General features: G+C 39.7%; 1 protein-coding gene across 10 annotated transcripts in view; it reads right to left on the bottom strand.

Moving 5' to 3' along the window:
- Ralgapa2 (Ral GTPase activating protein catalytic subunit alpha 2) overlaps window positions 1-23,123 on the bottom strand; it is a 308,776-nt gene that overhangs the window by 13,477 nt on the left and 272,176 nt on the right. For all 10 annotated transcript variants that reach the window (XM_074074234.1, XM_074074231.1, XM_074074233.1 and 7 more), the window contains one exon: window positions 7,858-7,979. In XM_074074234.1, coding sequence (XP_073930335.1) covers window positions 7,858-7,979 — 122 coding nt within the window. The remainder of the gene's footprint in view (window positions 1-7,857; window positions 7,980-23,123) is intronic.

Here is a 23,123-nt window from a genome sequence, read left to right as displayed (position 1 = left end):
GCTTTGGCCAGAGTGCCTGGCTTTAAACTACTGCCTGCTGATGTGAACTGGAGGAAGTGGTGCTAACTGGAGTCTACTGATTCTCCTGCTCCTTCTCTGTGCCCTGGGGATGCAGCTACGGAGCAGGGTTTCCCTGATGATCGCGTGACGACTGCAGGGTCTGCCCAAGTACATTCAGCCGCGATGCAAGGCTTCTTGTCTGACCTCAGGGATGGCACCATCCTGCTTGGGAGAAGAGAAGACAGATGCTGGGGACAGTGTGGATGCCTTTTCCTACTACAGGTAGGGGCTGAGCACTGTGGGGGAGAGCAGCCTCAGTGCCCAGTACACAGGCAGGCAGAAAGTGTCCTCCATGCTTCTGGAATTTTATTGTCTCATATTCTTGAAGTAGTTGAAAAATAGGGTTTTGCGTGTTCTTTCTTGACAGTCTCTATAGTAATGTTGCTAAACTTCTTATGTGTTGAGAAATGAATATTGGCCATGCTGATGCTGTAAATTATCTCTTTTTCTTCCTTTTATTCCTCCCTCCTTTCCTCTCTGTTGTGAAAGTGACTGGTATGCTTCCCATTTTTAAGGGATTTTTTCCCCTCCGGCTTTTTGTTGGACTTAAAAGACTAATGGGTAAAAAAAAAACTAGCTTTTCTCTTTATTACTCACAGGTTTATTTCCTGGTTACCATCTTGCATTTCTCTGGAAAAGGGTAGTATATCTTATTTCTGCCAGCAGACTTAAATGCCAGTAAGAGAACTTCCATTTGGCTTCTGCTTTGGTTTGCTCATCGTTAAACAGAAATTCAAGCAAAATCATTGAGTCTTCCAGGAAGACCCAGTGGCTGAGGCTGTACATGTATCACCTGCAAGGTCAGATTGACAGGAGGGCCACAGTCACAGTTTGCAAGAAATGTGAACCTGGGGTGCCTGAGACCCAGGTTCTTCTCAGACTCTCAAGGCTATTTTGAGTAAGCTTTAATTAAGACTCATTTCCAAAAATTGTCTCTGAGAAAGATTCTTGGTACCTGCTGGCCATCTCTTGGCAACTGCTGCAGCCATCCCTTGAGCCATAATTAGCTGTTAGGTGGGAGGAAGATGGCACCTGCGTGTAAAACCCAAATAGCCTTGAAAACCAGGACTAGCTGACTGCAGCATTTCACAGAAAAGTAGTACTGCAACACCTTCAAGGGGCTTCCAGAGGGACAGATTAAATGTAATATCAATACTTTAGAATGAATGATCTAAGCTCCCCGCTCCCCCCCGCCCCGCTTTTGTTTTGGTGGTACTAGGGTTTGAACTCAGGGATTCACGCTTGCTAGACAGGTGCTCTACCACTTGAACCACTTCACCAGCCCTGTTTTGTGTTGGGTGTTTTTGAGATAAAGTCTCACAACTTATTTGCCTGGGGCTGGCTTCAAACTGTGATTTTTCTGATCTCTGCCTCCTAAGTAGCTAGGTTTATAGGTGTGAGCTGCTGGCACCTGGCTCTCAGCTCCCTTCTTATTTGAGGAACCATGAACATCCCCAATCTCAGCACCAGCCCCAGGGTACAAGGGGCCCACAGTGGCTCTCAAAGGCAGAGATCTCCCTTACTATTCTTCTCACATCTACTATCCTCTGTCTTGTTCTTCTTGATGAGTCTTTTAAGTCTTCAGTATATTGGTTGTTCGCCTAGGTGACAAAGTTAAAAGCTAACTGATAGGATGCTTAATAGATCTAGGGCACAGGAGGCAAGTTTTAATTTTCTTCCAGGGTCACCAGGCAGATGGCATGGCCCATCTCAGGGGAGTCTCAACTCAACTGGCCCAAGCCATAGCTGGTGGTAACTAATCTGGGTTTATTAAGAAATAAACAAATGGTTCATAAGTATCTGTTTTTCTTCAATAAGACTTCATCCTCCACAGGGGAAAGGGAGACACAGACCTGCCCAATATCCCTAGAGCCTTTGTATCCTCTCAGCTACCCCACACAATCATGCTCAGTGGCAAAAGTCAAGGGAAGGCAGGTCTAGTTCACAGATGTAACATTTGACAGGTAGCAGCATCATTTTGTAGCTAATCAAATGGAAAAAAATGTTTGTTTCCCAAAACAAACACTGAGAGTAAAATAGAGTTTCTAAAGGATAAAGGGGTAAAGCATCCCAAATCAAGTTTCAGTTATTCAAAACTGTGTTATCCAGTCTGTGAATTAATCAGACTCCTGGCTTCCCGCCTTTCCCCACACCCAGTTTTGACCATATTGCTTATCACTGGCCATTTTTTCTAAGACACAGGGAAGGGAGGGGGCAGATGAAATGTAATTATAGGTGTTTGTTCTATATCTTGCATCAGGCCCAACACATCTGTGGTCTACAGACACACCTGTACTGCTTAAAGCAACAGCGTGCCTCCTTCCTGCTATTGTACTCCTATCACCTGTGTTATAAAAAAGAAGTAATATGCATCATTTTCAAAGAATTTATAGTTCATTATGGACAGAACACACACACATAGGATATAGACTTATATGTGCTAAGAAAAATCAAGACAGAAGTATAAATACTCCTGACTTATGATAGTTACATAAACCCATAATAAATTTTAAGAATCATGAAATTTAAAGTTCAATGATTCCAATGTGTAGCTGGAACTGAGCACCACTGGGTTTGGGTGATTAAGGGTGGTTAGAAACTTTCTATCGAGAATACATCTTTTCAAGAATACATCTATAAATTTTAAGAAAAGAAAAAAGCAAAAGGGGTCAGAATGGAGCTGGTTACATGGAAGGGCTGGGTCAGAAGGGATTATGGGGTGGAGGAAATTGCTATGCAACAATTAGTTGTTGTAGGACATGTGACAACATTTTGGCCAGTGACAGTTAAGCGTGCTGATGGTGTGAGTGGGGTGGCTGTGAGTTCTTGAATAGACAATAATATTAGAGAACTGCATAGTGTTCTACAACTTAATTCTGGCTTTTAATCTAGAGAGCCAGCCTTGTGGGCACTGGGCTATCATGTTGATGTTGGAATGGAGAGGTTAGGGTGGGGATGTCCTTGCTTATGGCTTGCCCATGATCTTTGGTTGTTCCTTCATGGCTTGGTCTTCAGCTTGGTCACAATTAATGAGAAGGGGTTAGACCTGGTATTTCTTGAAGTCCGTTCTGGCTCCACATTCTATGATGATCTTTGCTGGTTTCAGCAAGGTCATGATGAAGCTAAACACGTAAGACTCATGAGTTGTGCTATCAATTGAAACCTTATTAAGACCATTTAACAGGAAAAGAGACAGAATGAATACTGAATAAATCTGCAATAGGACTACCCTTTCAATGAATGGGAAAATCTCTTTTGAATTAGGGTTGGGGTTACCTTGTCTGTTTCAGGGGACTAGCTGAATTCTTAATGGTCCAGTAAAAGTGCCAACAAAATATTCCTGCCAGAAACTGCACGTAGATTGACAAGCTACAACACCCTGGGCACAGATAACCACAGGGTTGGTATGGAGGACTTGGCAAATGGAAAGCTGGTGTGGGTTTACCCCTTAAGGCAGAGGCCGATGAGTTATAGAACTAGTTTGTGTAACAGCTACAAACCACACTCACTTTGGGACCAAGGAGTGACATGAGTGCTTCTGTGTGCAACTTTTTTTTTTTATTCATTTAGTCATATGTGCACTGTCTGCAGCTCAGTGAGGAGATTTTATTGGTCACTAAATTGAGCTGGTGACACAGGAAAGAATTTTCTGGTGAAGTTTCTGTGAACTTACTGTAATGATTTTACTACAGAAAAGAGTCACATAAGTCTTCTATGAGATAGAAGAACAGAATCCTTCCCAAGAGGGTATCCGTGCAAGCGTGGGAAAAAAGAAAGTTTGCAGTCTGGACAATGGAGGAGCAGCAGCATCCTAACATGCACTCAGATTAATCTGGTTTAAGCCTCAAATATGACCTAAATAAAAGTGGCAGATCAGATGGAACCGAGGTACTTTCTTCTCATTTGTTTTAAATCCTGCGGACTTTACTATCCAGCCTATTATGAGGGAAGAAGGATTGCTGACCATGTTCTTGGAGAAATCAAATGCTGTGTTTATGAAGGCTAACAAATAAACAAATATCTGTGCTCCCTCTGCTGGCCCTCTCCAGCAATACTGAAGTAGGAAGGAACCATAAACAGTGTTGGCATCTTTGGCAAACACAAGTCAATCCTGGTATTCAGAGAACAGCCACCACTTAAATTGGTTTAGATACCCTGAGGGAAAAAAACCCCATCTTTACCAACTTCTGACCAAGGTACTTAGAAATACTTAGATAGTAAATTAGACATAGTTCTCAGCTATCAAATTGCTAGCTATGACTATTGAAGAATGATTTTGGGATTCATTTATCAACAGACATAAGTGGATTCCTCCAAGATTTTAAGGTCCAGATACAATCTTTACAACAGTTTGGAGGAAAAAAAATCTGAAGTCCAGGCAGAAGTTTCTTTTCTCCTTATCTGTTCTATTAAGAGCATTTTCTAAAAGGTAAAGATTTACACTGTTTTTATCCTTTCTGATAATGTCAAACATCAGACTGGATTCTCCAAATCATTAGCATGCAGAAGAATGACCTCATGGTGAACAGATGCACTTGGCTGTGAGCTGCATTGATTATATCAGTCCCTCCCCAGCACTCTAGGGTGCCCATTCCAGTTAACCCTTTACAGGCTTCTCTGCTGGCCCCCCTTCCATGTAACATGCTTGAAAGCACAAACTTACTCCCCTACTCCCCTAGGTATGTGGTTTAAAGGGCATATAAATATGTATAAATAAAACACATAGATTTTATTTGCAACCAATATTTTAACACTGGCTACTTTTTAAATTATTTATTGCTGGTCAATAAGGGAAGAAATCAATAAAGGAAAGCAAAACACAAGCAGAGTTAGGTAAAAAAGCTGCTATACCTCTTACATGTTGGGTGCTATCAATATAAGTAATAGACGGAATAGATACAAGGTAGTGTTTTAAAACACCATTTTCTGATTTGAAAAATGAGGGCTTTTGTTTGTTTGTTTTTGTTTTTTTAGCCCTTTGACAGAAGCTGAATCTCACATGTTTGCCCTGAGTTATGGACAGAAGCACATTCATTTGGCCACCCCAGCTTCTAGTTCTCCTAGGGTGGCAAGCAACAGCACTGGGCAGGGAGCATCTGAGGCAGAGGGCATTTACCAACAATGGCATCTCTGGGCACAGGTCAGTAGTCCCATCTAGCACATGTCTTTCACCTGTAGAAGTGGGGCTGTATTTGGTTTGTGCTACAAATTCAGTGGGGAATGAACGGTATTCAGGTGACTCTGCCTCTTCCTTAAAGACAGAGCCCCTGTTGTGAGGATAAGAAGAAAACCTAGGAGTCCCCAATTCTTCATTGTGCAGAATCATGTGAGCAGAGCCCCAAGGCCCTGCTTTGATGACAATGATGGACAGAGATGGCCTGATTGGGTCCTAAGTGCACTGTGGGAGCTTAAGCTGCTCAGGGTCAATTTTTCCAGTTGGCTTACTGCTCGGAAGAGGAGCCTTCACCTCACTTTCTCAGGGTAAGGTAGCTGGGCTTATCTGGTTTGACTGTACTTGTCCCAAGGGCAGGGGGAACAAATATATGCAAAAATGTTTTCATCTGTAAAAGTAGTGACAGGGACAGGGATTATTCAAAAGTGAAACCAGCATGTCAATGAAAAGACGATATGGTTCTGCAAGGGTTGGCACGCTCCACCCTCATTGTACTGCCCACACATCTAAAATGTCTAATCAAATTGAGTTTATTTCTAGTTCCTTCCCCAAAATTATTAAGGTTAGATATAAACTATGGATATTATAAAGTGTAATAATTATACTAATTTGAAAAGAGAAAGAATCAGCATTTGTTTTACTATCACATGTTTGGTTTCTTGTTCCTTTTATGAAAGTTCCAATGCCCACCCATATATACTGTCAGAATTATTATTGTTAAGTAATTTTTAAAAATGTGACATTTTTGGCAAAGCCTACTAACAATCCTCTCCAACTAGAAGTTATAAAAAGTCAAATTGCTCCTAGAGTCTCACTTAAGATGTTACCTACATACTCACTCATTTGAATAGGTTTAAATAATTGATTTTAATAATGAACATTTGGAAAAGACCAAATTAATTTAGGTAGAGGCTAAAATATACATAGAAAATAAAGCCCATCATTATTTCTTTCAATAACATCTTAATCAACAACTGTAAGAATGTAATAGTTTAGGAATGTAAACATGTAGTTCTATTTTTCAAGAAATGAAATGCTTTCTTGAGTTTAGAAAAAAATCCTGCAATGAAAAATCAAGTCCCAATATCTTGTGAGGATGAGAAGAAGTTGAATGAGATCTTTAAAGAATTAGATTGCTACAGATCCCTTGGTTCTTTCACCAAAAAATTAGAAACAATTTTAAACCTCTAGCCAGACTGGATATGAAATCTTCATTTCCCTTGAAACAGATTTTTTTTTGTCTTAGATAGAATGTTGGCAGAGTGTATAAAAGAATTCAATTCACAGCTGTTCTACTTTTTTTAATGTAAGAAACATTAATCAAAGCTTTAAGTTATAAGCTTTTCTCATGTTGTTTAGTATTCCAGTTCAACAAAGATCAATAGAGGCCATCCCTGTGTTTCTTGACGCCTCACCAGGAAGCAGAGGCGTGATTATGTAAATCGTGGCTCCTGCACCTCTGCCAGCTTGCTTATCTCCCAAGCCTTCTGCCTGCTGCTTCTGGCTCCCTGTGCAAGTGCATGCCTCTCTCTCTTATCTCCCAACAAAGCTCTGAGAGGCCCGGTTGAAGCCAGCGATGTTAAACAATGATGCATGGCTGATTTTATTTGTAAGTGATTTATTTCACTGAATTTAATTTTTCACTTTGTGTGTAAGGTATTTGTTAACAAGTCAGAATAGAAGAAGTGAGGCAGTGTTCAGAGACAACTGACACAGGTTAGGAATCTATTAAAGCACTCTCACAGTTGTCTTGGACCCAGTAGAAGATGAGAAAAGCCCCTCATAGAGACTTTCAACATGTGTTGGCTAACTATTCTGTTTACTCTCTGGAAGGCAATTAATCTGTAACCATATGCAGAAATTTACAAGTAAAAATCCTGTTCTTGAAAAGGAACCCAAGATAATGATATCATCAGTTTAAGTGGCGGTATACTTTTTTCAATTTGAAAATGTAAAAAGAGTAATTGCCTTAAAAAAAAAAAAAAAAAAAGGAAATCCATGGAATTTTTTTTTTTTTTTCAATTTTCCACTGGTGTAATGAATGAAAATGATTGTAAATCAGTTTCTAAACAAGTTCCACACCAGGTGCTGCTCTGGTCGGTGGCTTGTCCACATGACACTGACCACTCCAGAGAACAGGGCACATGCTGCACTCTGTAATGATGGGCCTGGGGACAGTGTCCTTCCATGTCTCCTGTACTAATCCCTGACCCTAGTATCTCAGTAGTATAATCCTCATTTAGCATTAGTAGAAACGGCTTCGACTGTGAGGAACTCTTTTTTGATAAGTAAGCAGTGATTCAGGCATCCCTTTTAAACAACATATTCCCAGCTCAGCAAGAAACCCACACTCCTGAATGAACCAGAGCACATTACTGAGAAAAAGTTCATTAACCTTGCTAGATTTGGGGGTTAACAGGATAGCTGAAGAAAGGAATGGAGTGAACAGCTCGGATACAAAACAAATTAAAATGAATGTCATCATTCCTTTTGATATTCATTAGTTGATTCAGAGGGAGAATGCTCTTCTTAAATTTGCAACCATTTATCTGTGAAAAACAGGTGTACATCTGTTACTTGAATGCGTTTTAAGCACATGAGAGGAGAATAATGTAGACACTCACCCGTTCCACTGAGGGAGAAGCTGGGAGAGGGAGAAAAGACTTGAGCTGCGAAATCCTCAAATGTCATGACTTCGCGATGGTTCTGAATTATTGCTTCGAGATACAGAGCTCGCTCTTCATAGCTGCAGTAATTGGTTAAGGAGACAAATGCATGTGCAAAATGGTACTCATAGCAGTGAAAGTCCACTTTGTTTTCAATAGTTTTGCGACTGTTCCATTTGTGTGTAAAAAAAAGGTATCTTGCAAGTTCCTTAGCACTGTCAGAAAACTTAAAATTTGTCATAATTAGTAAGATTCTGATTTTGAGACCTAAGTGTCTCTTAGACTTCAAGTGCATTCAATATGAGCATAACTAAAAAATATGTAAACCAACAGTTACAGAATTACATCAAAGCACTATTAATGCTGATTTAAACAAACAGAAACAAGAGATAATGATTGTAATGACATCTCCTTCCACTGACAACTATGTGACAATCCTGATGTTCACTTCCTAGTTGAGTGGATCAAACATTCTTCTTACCTGCTGACATAATAAATTAATACTACCAGCAATAACGATGATACAATGATGCATAGACTTTTAAAAAAATAAGAAAATGCAAGTTACTGAGAAGAGAAAAAGCCAGAAGATATACTGAAGGGGCATCAGAGCCCCTACCCAAGATAAGTTATGAGCATTTGAAAATAAGAATGAATATGTAGGAGAATCTAGCAAACAGTACATAATGTAATTGAAAAAAAAAAGACTATTGCCTTTTAATTAAAACTGCAGTCTGGAACACACAGCATTCAAATGTGTAATCAAAAACCAGTCACCAATAAAACTTACAAGCGTAACACGCTGAAGCAACTTTCCAGCTGTCTTAATAGGACCCCTGCGTGTGGCAGCCTTTCACAGGGCAGAAAGCAAACCTTCCCCTTTTGTGTGAGGCTTCTGCTTCCTTGGAAGGTGAATCATGTACTTCCAATAGCAGGATAACGTCAGAACAATCTAACAATGGATGGAGGCGCTGTGCTTGTGACTTTATGAATTAACACTTGGGGAAGCCAACATGATGTCTCATTTTCCCCTTCCTCATTATCAATGCAAAAATTAAAAGATGTGTTTTGGTCATTTTGAAAATTGTAGTAATTCTCATGAATTTAGGGAATGTGAATCATTCTCAGTTTATTTGCAGCTCCCAAGAGGAAAAGTGATTCTAGCATTTCTTAAAACCATCTTTTAAAAATGGCTTTGAATAAAAATAAGTTGGGGACAATTATGCCCTTCAAATTAGTTTTCAATAGAGTTTGTGTTTTAAAATCAACAAATGATTTTCTATTTTCTTTTGACAAGGTATGCACTTGGATTTCTAAAATGAAGGCTCTTCCTCTTCCTGCTCCTTTGTATATTCAGAGGATGACTTCACACCATGAGGTGACCAGAGGCATTCTAGGACTATGCTGTCTGATTTGGTAGCTATGAGTCAGACAGGGTATCTAAATTTAAATTTTAACTCACTAAAATATGAAAACAACAAGTCAGTTTCTCTGTCTCAGTTGTATTTTAAGCATTCAACAGTCACATGAAGCTAGGGGTCACTGTACCAGGTTGCACAGATATTGGATGTGACCATTATCATGGAACAGAGTGTTACACCCTGCTTTATGCCAGAATTTCTCTTTAAGCTTGCCCTATGCAACTTTAAAAATGAGGAAAGGAGTATGAGGCTTTCAAAAGTGGTCCCTCTGATGATTTATGATCTTTTCTATAGACGGTCACAACAGCCCCAGGCAGGCGTGGGCAGCATGAGCCTGAACTGCCCTCTTCTGTGGGCTGAACTCCTGGTGACTTGCTTTAATGAACAGGCTGCCAAACTTCCTCAGTGAGAGGCGCCTGCTCAGGCCCAATTCTAGAGGGACCCACTAATGCCATTCACATCTCATTATGAACACGCTTATTCTGCACAGCACTTGGCTGTCGCCACAGCTCGGCCCTCCGTGCATGGCCCCAGCAAGCCGCTGGTCCGGGGAACAGCAGGACGTTAGGCCTGAGTGGCCGTCTGGCGAACAGGCACTCTGACACTAAGCTGGCACGTGCTGGCCCAGCAGGGGCTGAGCGAGGCGTGACAAATTACTCAAAGAGCTGAGCTAAACTTATGGCTGACAACCACCTGAGCCTTCAGACCGCCATGGCCTGCTGTCAACGCTCAATTCATGGCTCCCCCATTCTGTCCACAGTCTGCTTGTGGGCCTGGGTTAGAGCAGGCACATCCCTCTAAAGACGTGTCATGCTCTGCCTCATATTGTCCTGCTGTTTCCTGAAAGGCCCCACTGGGTCCAACACATCCACACACAGTGCTTGGGACAATGGTGAACAAAATAGGAATGTGTGTGCATTTTGCTAAATACTCAGTGGAAGACATATCTGAAAGGTGGCTTGCTATGTTAATCAAGCTCACACTCAAACTTACAGAGGGGATGCTGGGGATAATGCCATAGAGATTGACCCAGGCAGCAGCCCATCATCCTCATCCTGGATGACACCATCCAAGTATCATTAACATGGTCCTTGTCAAGTCAGAGATCTGGGCTCCTAAAAGAAAGTCCAGTACTATATTCACAGGGGTCAGTAATCAAGTTTTGAGGGTCTCCCATTCAATGAATATTTATGGTCCTAAAATAAGGCACTACGGAAGACAGAGAGAACAAAAAGGTGCTTCCAGAACTGGATATGAGAGAGGATTATGTCATAAAAGGTTTTGCCATTCATACCCCCAACTGTCACATGTCACACATGTTCCCCACTCCCCTCATTGCAGTGTTAACAGTGCTAAACTGGGTGTTGTCATTCAGACAAACATCCATTAGGGACTGGGGTGAGACCAAGATATCATCAAATGCATTTCACTCAGGCCCAAGCCAGGGCATGTAAACACCATGACAAAGAGAAAACAAATATCACCCCAGCTCGGCAGCATTTAGAAACAGCCAAAAAGCTCATGGATGCCAAAAGCCATTTTTAAAAAATGTAGTCCTGAGATCTTAATTGAATTTGTTAGTAGAATGCTTAGCAAGGGCAATTTGGAGAAGTAACATCTGATACTTTTTGACCTAACATCTTTAGAGCTTCTAGTGCTGGTTGCTCTCTGTTACCAAAAAAAAAAAAAGGCATTTATAACTTTGACACTAAATGCTTATAAGGTCCTCCTTACACATAAGACATATTAAAATGGGACCTGAACACTGAAATAATGAACTGGTGGATAGTCAGACTTTGTGAAAGCAGGTGGCTAAAGAGGCACTATGCCAGAAGTCCAGTACCATTTCATTATGAGCCAGTGCCCTTCTGAATGACTATCTCACTAAAAACCACATGTAGCAAAGTACTTTTTTAAGGAGCAATTTTTGCCTCGATTACTCAATTCGGAGAATGATTACTAAGTAGAAATACATCTTAGATTTCTGGATATTTTTGTTTCTTTAGTGACCCACTCCATTTATATTTTTATATACAAATGCTATCATTTATTAATAGTCCTCTACCCAACTAAAGAGGCTGTTTGTCCCCGGTAGTTACATTTTATTAAAAATTTCCAAGTGAACCTTCTGAAACCTTCAGGACACAGTCTGATGAATCTGCTGGATGCAAGAACTTAAGAATGAAAACTTGTCCCTCAGACATTATTCTGATTTTCATTTCATTTGATATTTTAGAAATGATAGCAACAGCATAACAGTAAGAAAGGAGCTTGCTTTTGGTGGAAGAAAGACCTAGGTTTGAATTTTGGCCCCTTTCCTCACCAAATGGAAGACGTGGGATAAAATGCTCCAACTCTTACCCTTGGTTGTCTTAGGTGGAAGATTAAATGGAATCCTACCTAAGAGGCCTCTCCCAGTTCCAGTGGAAAAGAGAGATATGGTAAAGCTAAATTGCCTATTCCCTGCTTCTTCAATGTGGGCTTGTGGATTCTGTTCCAGAAAGAATGTAGCCAGAGAGGAAACCTCTAATCAGGCTTTGCAGCAAGCAAGTCTTCTTTCCACTAGACTCTCATGAGCTCAAAGATTTCAAGTGATTTTGTTTTAGTCACATTTACTCCACAGTAGTATCCAGACTAGGACCTAGGCCTTTTAACCTTCACTGCTTACAGTCAAGATCACAAATTCCAGAATACATGGGTAAAGTACAAAATGTCATGCAAGGTTGGGAGCCAAACTCCACATGAGGACAAACCTATAGATTTAAATATATAGGGGCAATAAAAATCAGCCTGCAATTTCAACTTGAGTACATATTTTTAAGCTGCCTCTCCACCCAAAGACCATGCTGACTATGAAATATAGAAAAATAGTAATTATTCTAATTTAATTTCTCTTTATTTATTCAGGCTGTGTTCATTGACTATTGTTTAGCATTCCAAATTTCTATTCTGAAATAACAAGATATACAGTTTGAAAGAACTATATTGCAGACTGTATTTTTTTTTTCACCCCCCAAAATACTTCTTACCTGATCCTTCTCTAAATTTTCTAAGAGTGGACATGATCACTGGCAAAGTGACCTCAGAGGAAATCTGCCTCCTCATGCTGGCATAAGTGTTCTGAAGTGGTTTACATATCTACCTCTAGTTTCTTTTCTAGCTCTTGCAAACCTTATTACTGACACAAACAAGACCACAGCTAGACATCCTCATGACACTGACCTTCTAGCTCTACAAAGAAGGGGGAGCCATCTACAAGGGAAGGGAAGCCATGTTTTAGAACTATTAGGGAAACATTAGCCAACTACATGCCTCTCTTAAAAGTTCTGGTACCTCTAGTCTTTGCCACCATTGTTTTAAACCCTGAGAATATCAGGGCATAGAAGAGGTTGAGGACCTCTAGTTACTTCGTATTAATCTCATCTTAAACTTCCTTTGTTAGTTTTCTGGGCTGCTCTAAGTGACTACAAACTGGGTAGTTAAGAAATTTACTTTCTAAATAAATTTATTTTCTCTAGTTGAGGCAGAGCTTTATGCTCCCTTCTAGGGGAGATTCTGTTATTGCTTCTTCCATTCGAGGTAGTTTTTTGCATTCTTTCCTCCATAGACATATGGCCTCCTCTTCTTCTCTGTGTCTCCTAAAAGGACACTTATAAGAGTGTCACTGGATTTAGTGCTCACTTGGATAGCCCCAGATGATGTCCTCATCTGAAGATCCTAACCTACTCACAGGGTCCAGAGACTAGGATGTGGACATATTTGGGGGAGGGCACCAGTTAGCCCACTATACTCCTTGAAGACACTGTGTGAATCAGGTTTATCCTTATGGTACTCTTGCTACCTAGCTTTTAAGTGCTCTACACAATGTTTATTGTGTAGCTAAAGGAACACCTACGGTTTGTGTCCATTAGTTTGGGCTATGTATATTCTAGGCAAAAGCCACTTATAAAGAGAGATTAGAGATTTTTAAATTTGAATTAAAATTCTGCATAGATAATAAAATAAGTGTTATAAAATTTACAGAAGATATATGATGCAAACTCTTTATGACACTGGTGTGTGGAAAGTTTTATTAAATAAGAAGCCAAAAACATGAACCACAAGGGGGAAGATTGGTGTATGTGACCACATGCACATGAATACTTAATGTTTGCCACAATACTGCAAAGAAGGTAAAGATACAAGGTACAAAGTGGGCAGAGGTATTGGCAACACATAGCTGCCAAAAGGTTAATGTCCAGAACAAATAAAAAACCCTTCAAATTCATAAGAATAAGACAAATTATCTATCAGAAAAAAAAACCATAGGCATTTTCAGAACCTAAACTATGAATGGTCATTGAGATGTACTGTATCAAAAGGGTACGGAAGAGTAATAGAAAGAGCTAGACTGATTTAAATACAATATATTTACAGGTAAAATACCAAGGAAAAACTCTACTGAACAATGAACAGACACTGAACAATAATGGACAGGAATGTAAAAAGACAGGCCATGATAAGGGGAGAGTATTACTGGGAGGAGGAGGATAAATGAAGAAGATAAGGAGGGTGAATATGGTTGATGTATTTTCTATACATCAACAATAACGATACAAGGTATGGATATGGAACACTGAAAGAAGTCTTTTTAAGAAGGGAGAGGGGTAAGAAGGAGAATAACGAAAGGGATGAACCAAACTGGGGGTACATTGTACACATATATGGAATGCCCCTGTACAACTAATATACACTAATAAAAACATTTTTAAAAGATACAGTATATCATTATAAGAGATATGAGAATCACAATGAGGTATTACTCTATCTATCTTTAGATAGATAGGTATCTAGAGACAGATATATATGTATCTAGAGATAGATATTAGATTGGCAAAACATGAAGCATATAGTAACGCCAAATATCAGAGAGAACAGATTCAGAAACTCTCAGAACCTACTGGTGGGAGGCAATTAGCCTGACTTTTTGTAAAGGCAACTTGACATTGTTATCTAAGCAAAGGACAGAGACATGAGCAACATGGATCAATAATTCTACTCCCTGGTATGTGAACTTTTGCACATGGTGCTTGTTCAAGAAATACTGTAACATTCTGCAAACACGAGCAAAAAGAAAAAAAGGAGAAACAAAACACTTTTAACTTCCCTAAGAAAAGCAGGCACCATGGAATATTATATAGCAGTGAACATAAATGAGCTACAGGCATGTGCATTAATATAGGTGAACTTTTTAGTAAAAAAGGATGTCACTAAAGAACACATTAAATGCACAATCTCCTCAAATAAATCTTAAAAAATAACCAAAGTGAAGAATATTGTCTTAGGGCTACATATACATGTAGAACAACCACAAAGAGGAGCAAGAGAATAATAACCAGGGATCTTCCTTGGGTGTGGAGGAGGCACGGGGCAGGGAGGGGGGAGAGGGGGGAATCTCAAGTGCATTGATCAGTACAAATGGGTAATCAGTACAAGGACATATTTTAGTTATTTCTTATGGATTCTTTAAATGTTACCTGTTTTCTAGTATGTATGTATAAACATTTCATAATAAAACAAGTAATCTGGTGGAAATAGAATATAGTACTCATCTTTTCTCTTCCGTGGAAGGATGGAATGAGCTTCTTTAAGTCAAAGGTTGCTATAAAGGGTTTTTGTTGTTGTTGTTGTTAGAGAGAAGAGTGATTTAAAAAGTCCATTTGACTCAGAGAAAGCAGAAGAGCCATGCTATTTTTAGGGCCTCAATTCCAGAAGTAGAACAGAATAGTACAGCTCAACATTTTTAGAAAGTCACAGGGAACTCTGGCAGAGGATTCAAAGAGCTCAGGTTAACGGACACAAATACCACACCTGGGGTTGGGGATAGTGCTCTAAAGAATATGCTTTCTACATGCCTACTTCTACCAGAACTGCCCTGCACTAAGAATGATAAAAACAGGCTAATGTGGGGAATGGTCAAAATACTATTCAGAAAACCTGATCTAACAGAATTTTTCCATTTTCAAAAAGCAAATCTATCTTCACTCAAGTGTTCATCCAGTCAAGAAATATGTACTGGGCTGGGGTGTAGCTCAGTGGTAGAGTGCTTGACTAGCATGCAGGAGGCCCTGGGTTCCATCCCTAGCATTACACACACACCCCAAAATAAAAAAAATGTATGCTGAGTGACCAATCTGTGCTGGTGGTGGGCATGAAACTGAGGACAAGACAGAGGCCACCCTACCCCCAGCAAATATTTAAAATACATATTTTCAGAATAAGGCAATGTGTCCTTATGTAAGTGCCAAGAAGCAAAGAGGGGCACAACAGGTAAGGGAAGACTGAAGGGATGGCAGGGAAACAGTTACTTGAGCGTAGAATGGGGTGGGGTGAGGAGGGTCAAGGAGTGGATAGAGTGCTTCAGACACCCAGAAAGACATGACCTGGAGGGAACTGGGTTATTTCACGAACTAAAAGGAGAATGAGACGTGGGGTAGGAAGACAGGGTGCAGAAGGGTGAAAGATGGGCTAGGACTGGGTCTAAATGGTTGAGGCAAAAAAACAAAGTGACTTCACTTCTTGTTTAGATGGCCATTGGAAGATGTGAACTACTACTAAGGAGGGTCTAGAGTCTACTCAAGGTCTGAAAGGGTCAATGCTAACTGGCATCTCTATGTTCAACCAATGGGTTTCTTCAAATGGGTTGACATTTCACACTTAGTCTTTGCATATTTCATAAAGTGGATGACATATGTTTTGGGTACATGACATGTATATGTCATATACTCCCCCCGCCCCAACACCACATATATACGCAGAAATTAAAAAGCAGGAAAGGGAGACACAGGGGTCGGGAAGAAAGGAACTCAAAGAAGCCATGGGAGATGCATTTCTAGAAGGAGGAGCAGAGCTTCTGCTCTGATGTACTTCCATACCCTTATCATCTCCTTGGGTACCTACCACCTGTTGGAACAATCCACAGTAGGTTCAGGTGGTTATTTACTTACTCCAAGTGAATGGATAGAATTTTATAATGATAAGACAGGAACAAAGGCCAGCTGTATCGTAAAGCCATACATCATTTCCATAAAGATTCTGTTTATCTTTCAATATAAGGCAAATTTAAATCTCAGGACTATTTAAGACCCCAAATAAATGAATCACTCAATGTAAATGTCATGGCCCAATGATGATAAAGAGAGCAACTTTACTAAACAATGTAGCCACATGAAATGGATGCTTTGGAAAAGGAAATTAAACACATGAAGGTATAAGATATTAGATTAGGTCTCAAACCCTAATGACACACTCTTGGAGAGGAACAGCCCACTCCTGCTCAAAAAAGAAAATACTCATATAACTAAGTTTAAGAATAATTTTGAGGAAATGATAAGAGCAAATGGAAATGAGAAAAAAATAGATTTTCTTCAGGCTATTAAATTACATTTTTGGAGAAGGTCTGCTCTCATATTCATATGCCCTTCCGGCACAGGGCACTGAAGGCTTCCCTCTTAGAATGTGAGGTACTCCAATGGTGCAGTGGATTTGGTTTATATTTTTATTAGACATGTTCAAATCAGTTCTTTCCTTGGGATTGATTTGTGAAGGAGCACATCTTTAATTATAGCATTTTTCATTTCCAGCTTCTCCAATTCTGGTGCACCTCACTTTCTGTAAATCACCAAGTGAGAAAATGCTCTGTGACACTGTCACTCAAAGTCTCACATCAGTAAAGATATAAGTGACAAGAAAATTAGTCATTCGGCTATTTCAGGTCTAGAGAAAGTGCTGTCAAATTGGGTGAGAAAAGATTCAACAGGATACTTGGCTGATGAAAACGACCGAAGAAGTGAGAAATCAATATGGACAATAGAAAGCCTAAGAGTTCTGCCCGACTTATGCCAATAACTTGATTTCTGGGAGGAAGGGAGTCAATATCACTTGAGCTGTTTCACTTTCACAGGTTTTTACTCATCCTAAAGATATGATATGTTAGGAGCTGAAACACTGTACTCTTGACCTAAGTTATAGAAATGACCATTGCTGACATTTTGTTGGCATTTGATTTCCATGAAGTAACAACTAAATGGAAAACAATTAAAAATGCAGAACTGTCTGGAAATGTCTTGAATCCTGTTTATGACAAAGCATGAAAAGAGTAGACAAATAGCAATGCATATGGATTTTAAACTCTGGCTTTATCAACATTGACTGCAAGTGGAAAAATATTAGGTAAAATACATTACAGGTAATATTTAGTGCAATGTAATTTGAACTGAATTATTTAATGTTATTTAATATTTACTCTTCAACCACTCTAATCTTGTTCTGCAAATTAGTAGAACAATCTAGGCTGACTCTAAGAAATAAAACACAATCATGATAATACATGATTGACCATAAGAAAACAAAATTGACAAGAACAAAAAAATTTGTGGCAGATATTATGGTGATGATGCCCTCCAAATATTCTCAGCTGTTGCCCATGAACAAGCTGTTTTACTCATAAGAAGTTGGACTAGACTCAGGTATGAAGAAGTAAATATATTGCTAAAGTATTTGCTTCAAGTTCTATAAAGATTTCCTTTTTCATTTCTGAAAGCAATTTCGGATAGCTATTCCCTTTCATGATGTTCACAAAGTGTGACCTTTGTGTAAGGTTTTTTCTTCTATGTATTTAAAATAATAAAGATGAGTGTATTTGGGAGGACAGAATAGTATTTTCATACTTCTATAAAAATAATTTTAATAGCTTAAAAGGCATCTGAGTTTTCCAGGAAGATATTCATCTTAATATTCAATTATTAGATGACAAGAAACTTCAAGAAAAGTTAGGGGTTTACCGAATGACAGCGACCTACAAAATGAGGAGATGCTCATGCAAAGGTTGCCAAGTGACCTTTCTGACCTATTTAGACAGCTTCAGTGGGTGTGCTCAGGTGTCATAGCACACTTGACTCATAAACAGAGCTGCTGACCTACACCTGAAACTCAATACACCTTACAGACTTATAAGAACAAATATAGTGTTGCTGTAATTATGGGAACCTAACTGGAAATTTGGGGGAATTCTAATAACAGAAAGCTCCTCCATAATCAGAACTAGTAGCAAAACTATGCTCGCCTCTTTATATTCAAGCAACTGGCTTATGGCTACTGAAACCAGAATGTGATGCAAATGACTTGCGTAGGCAGAAATTACACTGAGTGGATATGAGGATTGAGCCACCATGGTGGATGACATCAGAACTTGTCTTCATCTGCAACCCCTGATAAGAGCTGCTCTGGGTATAGGTACAGCCAGCCTGTCAATAGATATCTACCCTGTGCAAACCCAAAATGGCCAGATGCACATGGAGACACTAAGTCTCCTTAACGTCATGATTGGCAAAGTAGTTTTGAGTAGCTGGAGGGCAAAAAGTACCCTTTTACATCTGTTTCAGCATTTGGTTCTATCAGAAGGGAAAAATAGATGACCAGGAAGTATATACAGGAGTTACTTAAGTATTGTGGTGGGGATTTTTTTTTTTTTATGGTACTGGAGATGGAACCCAGGCCTTTGCACATGCTCGCAAGGGCTCTACCACTGACCTACACCCTTAACCCCCATGGAGGGAAATTTTCATGTTTTGCTGCTGAGGTTATTCACAAAAATTCCCAGGGGTTGCAGAATGATTTTGATTTCATAGTGGACTCAATTGTGCTACTCTACACCTTCTTCTTATCTTGGCTACAGGGTGTGCAAAGGAACAGATACACACATACAGTTCCTGTGAAAATACTTTGTATTGAAGGACTAGTTGTGTGAGTGAAGGAAATGTCCTCTTCCAACAGAAAGAGAAGAAAACCACCTGCTTCCTAAGGGTCCTCAGCCAGGTGCACTGAAGGTAGTCAGAAGGTAGTCATGCATTCTTGTGACACTTCTGCCTGGTAGTGAGGAAGGGAAATTTTCTACCATGACACCAGAGGAAGAGTTAAAAGAAAGCACATGTTGAGGTCTGGCATGAGGCTCAGTTGCTGGCCTATTTTCAGAGATAATCAGTAACACAAAGTACAGGGTAGCTGTTGTTTTCTCTTTTTGGTGTTTCTGGGGATTGAACCCAGAGCCTCCTGTACACTAGGTGAGTGCTCTGCCACTGAGTCATACTCCCACTCCAAAGGAAAGCACACTTTTAGGAACACATGCCAAAGGGAAAAGTCCCCATTCCGATAGCTCTTCAAGTGAGGTGTATGTCTGTAGCATGTGAACCAAATTACATCCTGAGTGTCAGTGAGCCCCTACTGAGTGGCACTGTGGCTGGTGTTGCATCAATCACAGGTTACATTTAGATACTGACACCACCTGATATGATCGAGTATTTTTCATGAGCCAAACATAATTTTATAGGTTATATTTCATTTAATTCTCACCATCACCTCGTGTAACTTGTATTCTCAGGATCTTACTAGAGAGGAGGAAACTGATGGGCAGAGAAGTGAGATGTTTTATTCCAGATCTCTCAGATGGTACCAGCATCCCAACTTGCAAGCCCTACCCCACCTCTCTTTATCAGAGTTCTCTTCTACAAGAGAAGATCAGTGGCATCACCAACAGAGGTACAGTTGTACACACTATGGTGTTTGTACGGAAATCTGGGGGAAGTGTATGGCCTTGTCCCATTAAGACTCTAATCTAAGCTTACTGTGTCTAGAAAGATTTCTCTTCCAGAAAATTAAATAAGCCTTAGTGCTTATAGCTCAAGTATTTTTGACCCTGCCAGGCCAGTGAGAGAAAACCCTGTGGTTAGAACAGGGATGGAAGTGAGTTTCTGCAGGCAAGGGCTCCTGCAGCAGGGTGGCACGCTAGGCCCGTTCATCCTACAATATTAATGCAAAGGCCACCTCCCCTATCATGCACTTCTTCCTCAGAACTCTCTCCGCTTACCTGGCTCATCTTATGGTGTCTTCCTGCACCCTGGGGCTGGAATCCTGTATTTGGTGGTGCCCAGTGTGGGGGCACTGTTTGTATCCTTCCTGTCCTCCTGTGCTTCTGGGTGTTGCCATCATGCACTTGCTTTCATTTGGCATGGACAGGGTCACAACAATGATTTTTAAAGATGGACAATTACAAGAAAGCAATTTTCTGTGTGAGATATGACTAGATCTGGCTCAAGATGGGCTATGGTAGGGAAGAAAAAGGATTGTTTGGTTTTGGTATTTCTTTTGGATTTGGAGGATATACATCATCAGTGCAGAGCAGATATTCAGTTCCCTCTGAGTGTGACATGGGGACCACATATTCAGCATCTCCTCTACCTTTCAGTAGTGCCCTCTGAACACCTAAACATTGTCAACTCTTTAAAAGAGTAATTCAGGCTGTGTGTGGTGCACACATCTGTAATTCTAGCTACATGGGAGGCAGAAGTAGGAGGATCTCAATCTGAGGCTGGCTGGAGAAAACCATGAGACCCTATCTGAAAAACAAACTAAAAAGCAAAAGGACTAGGGCATGGTCCAAGTAGTAGAGCATGAGTCCCTGTGTTCAGTAACCAGTACTGCCAAACAAAGAGTAATGCAGAAGGATATAAGGAAACAAGGCTGTCCTTGTGGGAACAAAGATCAGAATTTAAAATCCTCTCATATGCTTCTAAAAGAAAATGTCAGATAAAAAAAAACCATGGGTGTTTATATCTCCATTTTTATGTCATTATATTCTGGAATTATTCTATTTTTCATTTTGATGAAAATTATCTGCTTTTAACATTTTATATGCAAAATTCCCTGTCCAAAGTCTCATCTGCTCTGACTAAAATATACTCTTAAAATATATAAATAACAGAAACAATCCTGAACACTGTTAAAAGATAAAATTTCCAACTTACACAGTTCTTTGGGACTTTCCACATGTAAGCCTCACAGTCATTCAATATCATCTTCGTGACTAAAAATGTGACTGCAGTATTACTTAAAATTATAATCAAATCATTCTCTTGCAAATTAAGACACTTACTCTTGGAAAAATAGTCAAATTGAATTAGGTGTGCCTTTTCTTGATAGATCAAAAGCAGCTCCATTAAATCAGCAGTTTTATATTAATGGTATGAGACATGGCCTAGATGAAGAAAATGTCCTTTGGAGCTATTCTGAATTTTATTTAAAGAGGGATGGAGACGTTCCTTATAGTTTATACATGAAGCAGAACTGCATTGCAGGTAACTACTCCATTGTGGTAGTCCATTCACATTAGGGATACCAGACTCATCTTCCCTCCTTGTTTCTTCTTATTATTTGCCTGTATACATTCACCCATCCATTCATCTGATTTTTACTGAGTGTCTCCTACATATCCATCATCCTTCCTTCAGATGTAAGAAAAGCGCTTCCCTGTGCCTCAGAACTCTTGCAAATGTTGGCTGCTATAGTACCCAAGCATCATACTATACTGAGAGTTATAGTATTTTGAAGGAATCTAAAACAAATCATGGTGAGATTACCTCATAATGAGCATGAGTTACTTTGGGGGTGATTTCTCACTTAGAATAAAAGACACAAAATTCAGGAAATAAAAACTTTACTCAGTGTTAGCATAGCTCTGCCACTTATGAAGACCTTTTATAGCCACGAACTCATTGGACCCTTCTGAAAACTTCAAACCACAAAAGAGAAAGCAGAGATGCAACTCAAAGAATCCTGAGACCACCCATCGAATAATAAGCAGGGCTCAAACTCAAGCCCAGGCCAGGCTGTGATGATGGAAGGATTGCCATGTGGCCATAAACAAGTAGCTTGCTCCACAGAACTCACATCTCCTCTTCTCCCTTGTGATGTCTCAGTTTCATCTTTGAAATTTCTTTTAGTTAGGAAGTTTGCAATGTTCAATGTTAATGCACAAAATACTGATGTACTGTGCTAAAGGAATGAGAAAAGACAAACAGACCCTTCTCTCTCCCTCCAGAACCAAAGTAGTACAAAGTAAATTGGCAGTTTTTACAGCTAATCTGGCATAAATGGTAACTTACTAGATGAATGATTATCTGTATGACTGACAGAAGGAGACAGAATTTAGAGTAATAAATTACATTAATTCAATCCTTTCTTTTATGTACCAGGCTTTGGGAAATTTCATGAGCTTAAGTCAAAATTACTGTGTCTCATCACATTTTGAAGACAACTAGTATAGAATTCTAATGCTTAATTACTTTGAATGGATATTTTCAATAAGAATGACTCAGCATCACTTGATATAGATTTCTAAGTCACAACATGCTTTAACGCCAGAGAACAATAGAGCTTTTCCTTGTGAGAACCACTTGGCTTTTATTGTAGAAGCAAACATTGAGAGGTGGCAAGAAAGGATTGCCATCCTTCAGCTGTTATAGTCCAAGGGTAGTAAAGCTTTTGGAAAATCCATACTTTTAATTATGTTCCACTTGGTGTCATTAAAAAACCTTGAAGTGGGTACACTCATTTATGACATGCCGCTGAGCAAGAGAGAGACTAGAAATTTAGGCTGATACTTCACATGTCATCACAGAGAGTGAAGCCAAAGTCGGACTCCAGACCCAAGCACACACCTGACTAAGATACTGCCTGAACAGAGCTCAGGCTAGTAATGCCATAAGATGCTTTAGAATCCACCTAAATAATTTATCAGTACAAGGTTGAGTACTATAGGAACTGAGAGAAGAGGGAGAGCAGGGAAGTCTTCTTATCTGAGGCACTCAGTAAATATCAGATGGATGGATAGGTTCTTATGTGGCTATAATGGAGTCGTTTGCCCCACCTAGTCATTTATGAAAAGAGCCTCAGGGCTCACCTGCAGGATCTTGTTGCAATAAGGGAAAC

The sequence above is a fragment of the Castor canadensis genome, chromosome 5 (genome assembly GCF_047511655.1).
Source record: "Castor canadensis chromosome 5, mCasCan1.hap1v2, whole genome shotgun sequence".
NCBI lineage: Eukaryota > Metazoa > Chordata > Mammalia > Rodentia > Castoridae > Castor > Castor canadensis.
The sequence above is the reverse complement of the archived record's forward strand: the minus strand, read 5'-3'. Positions and strand labels throughout refer to the sequence as shown.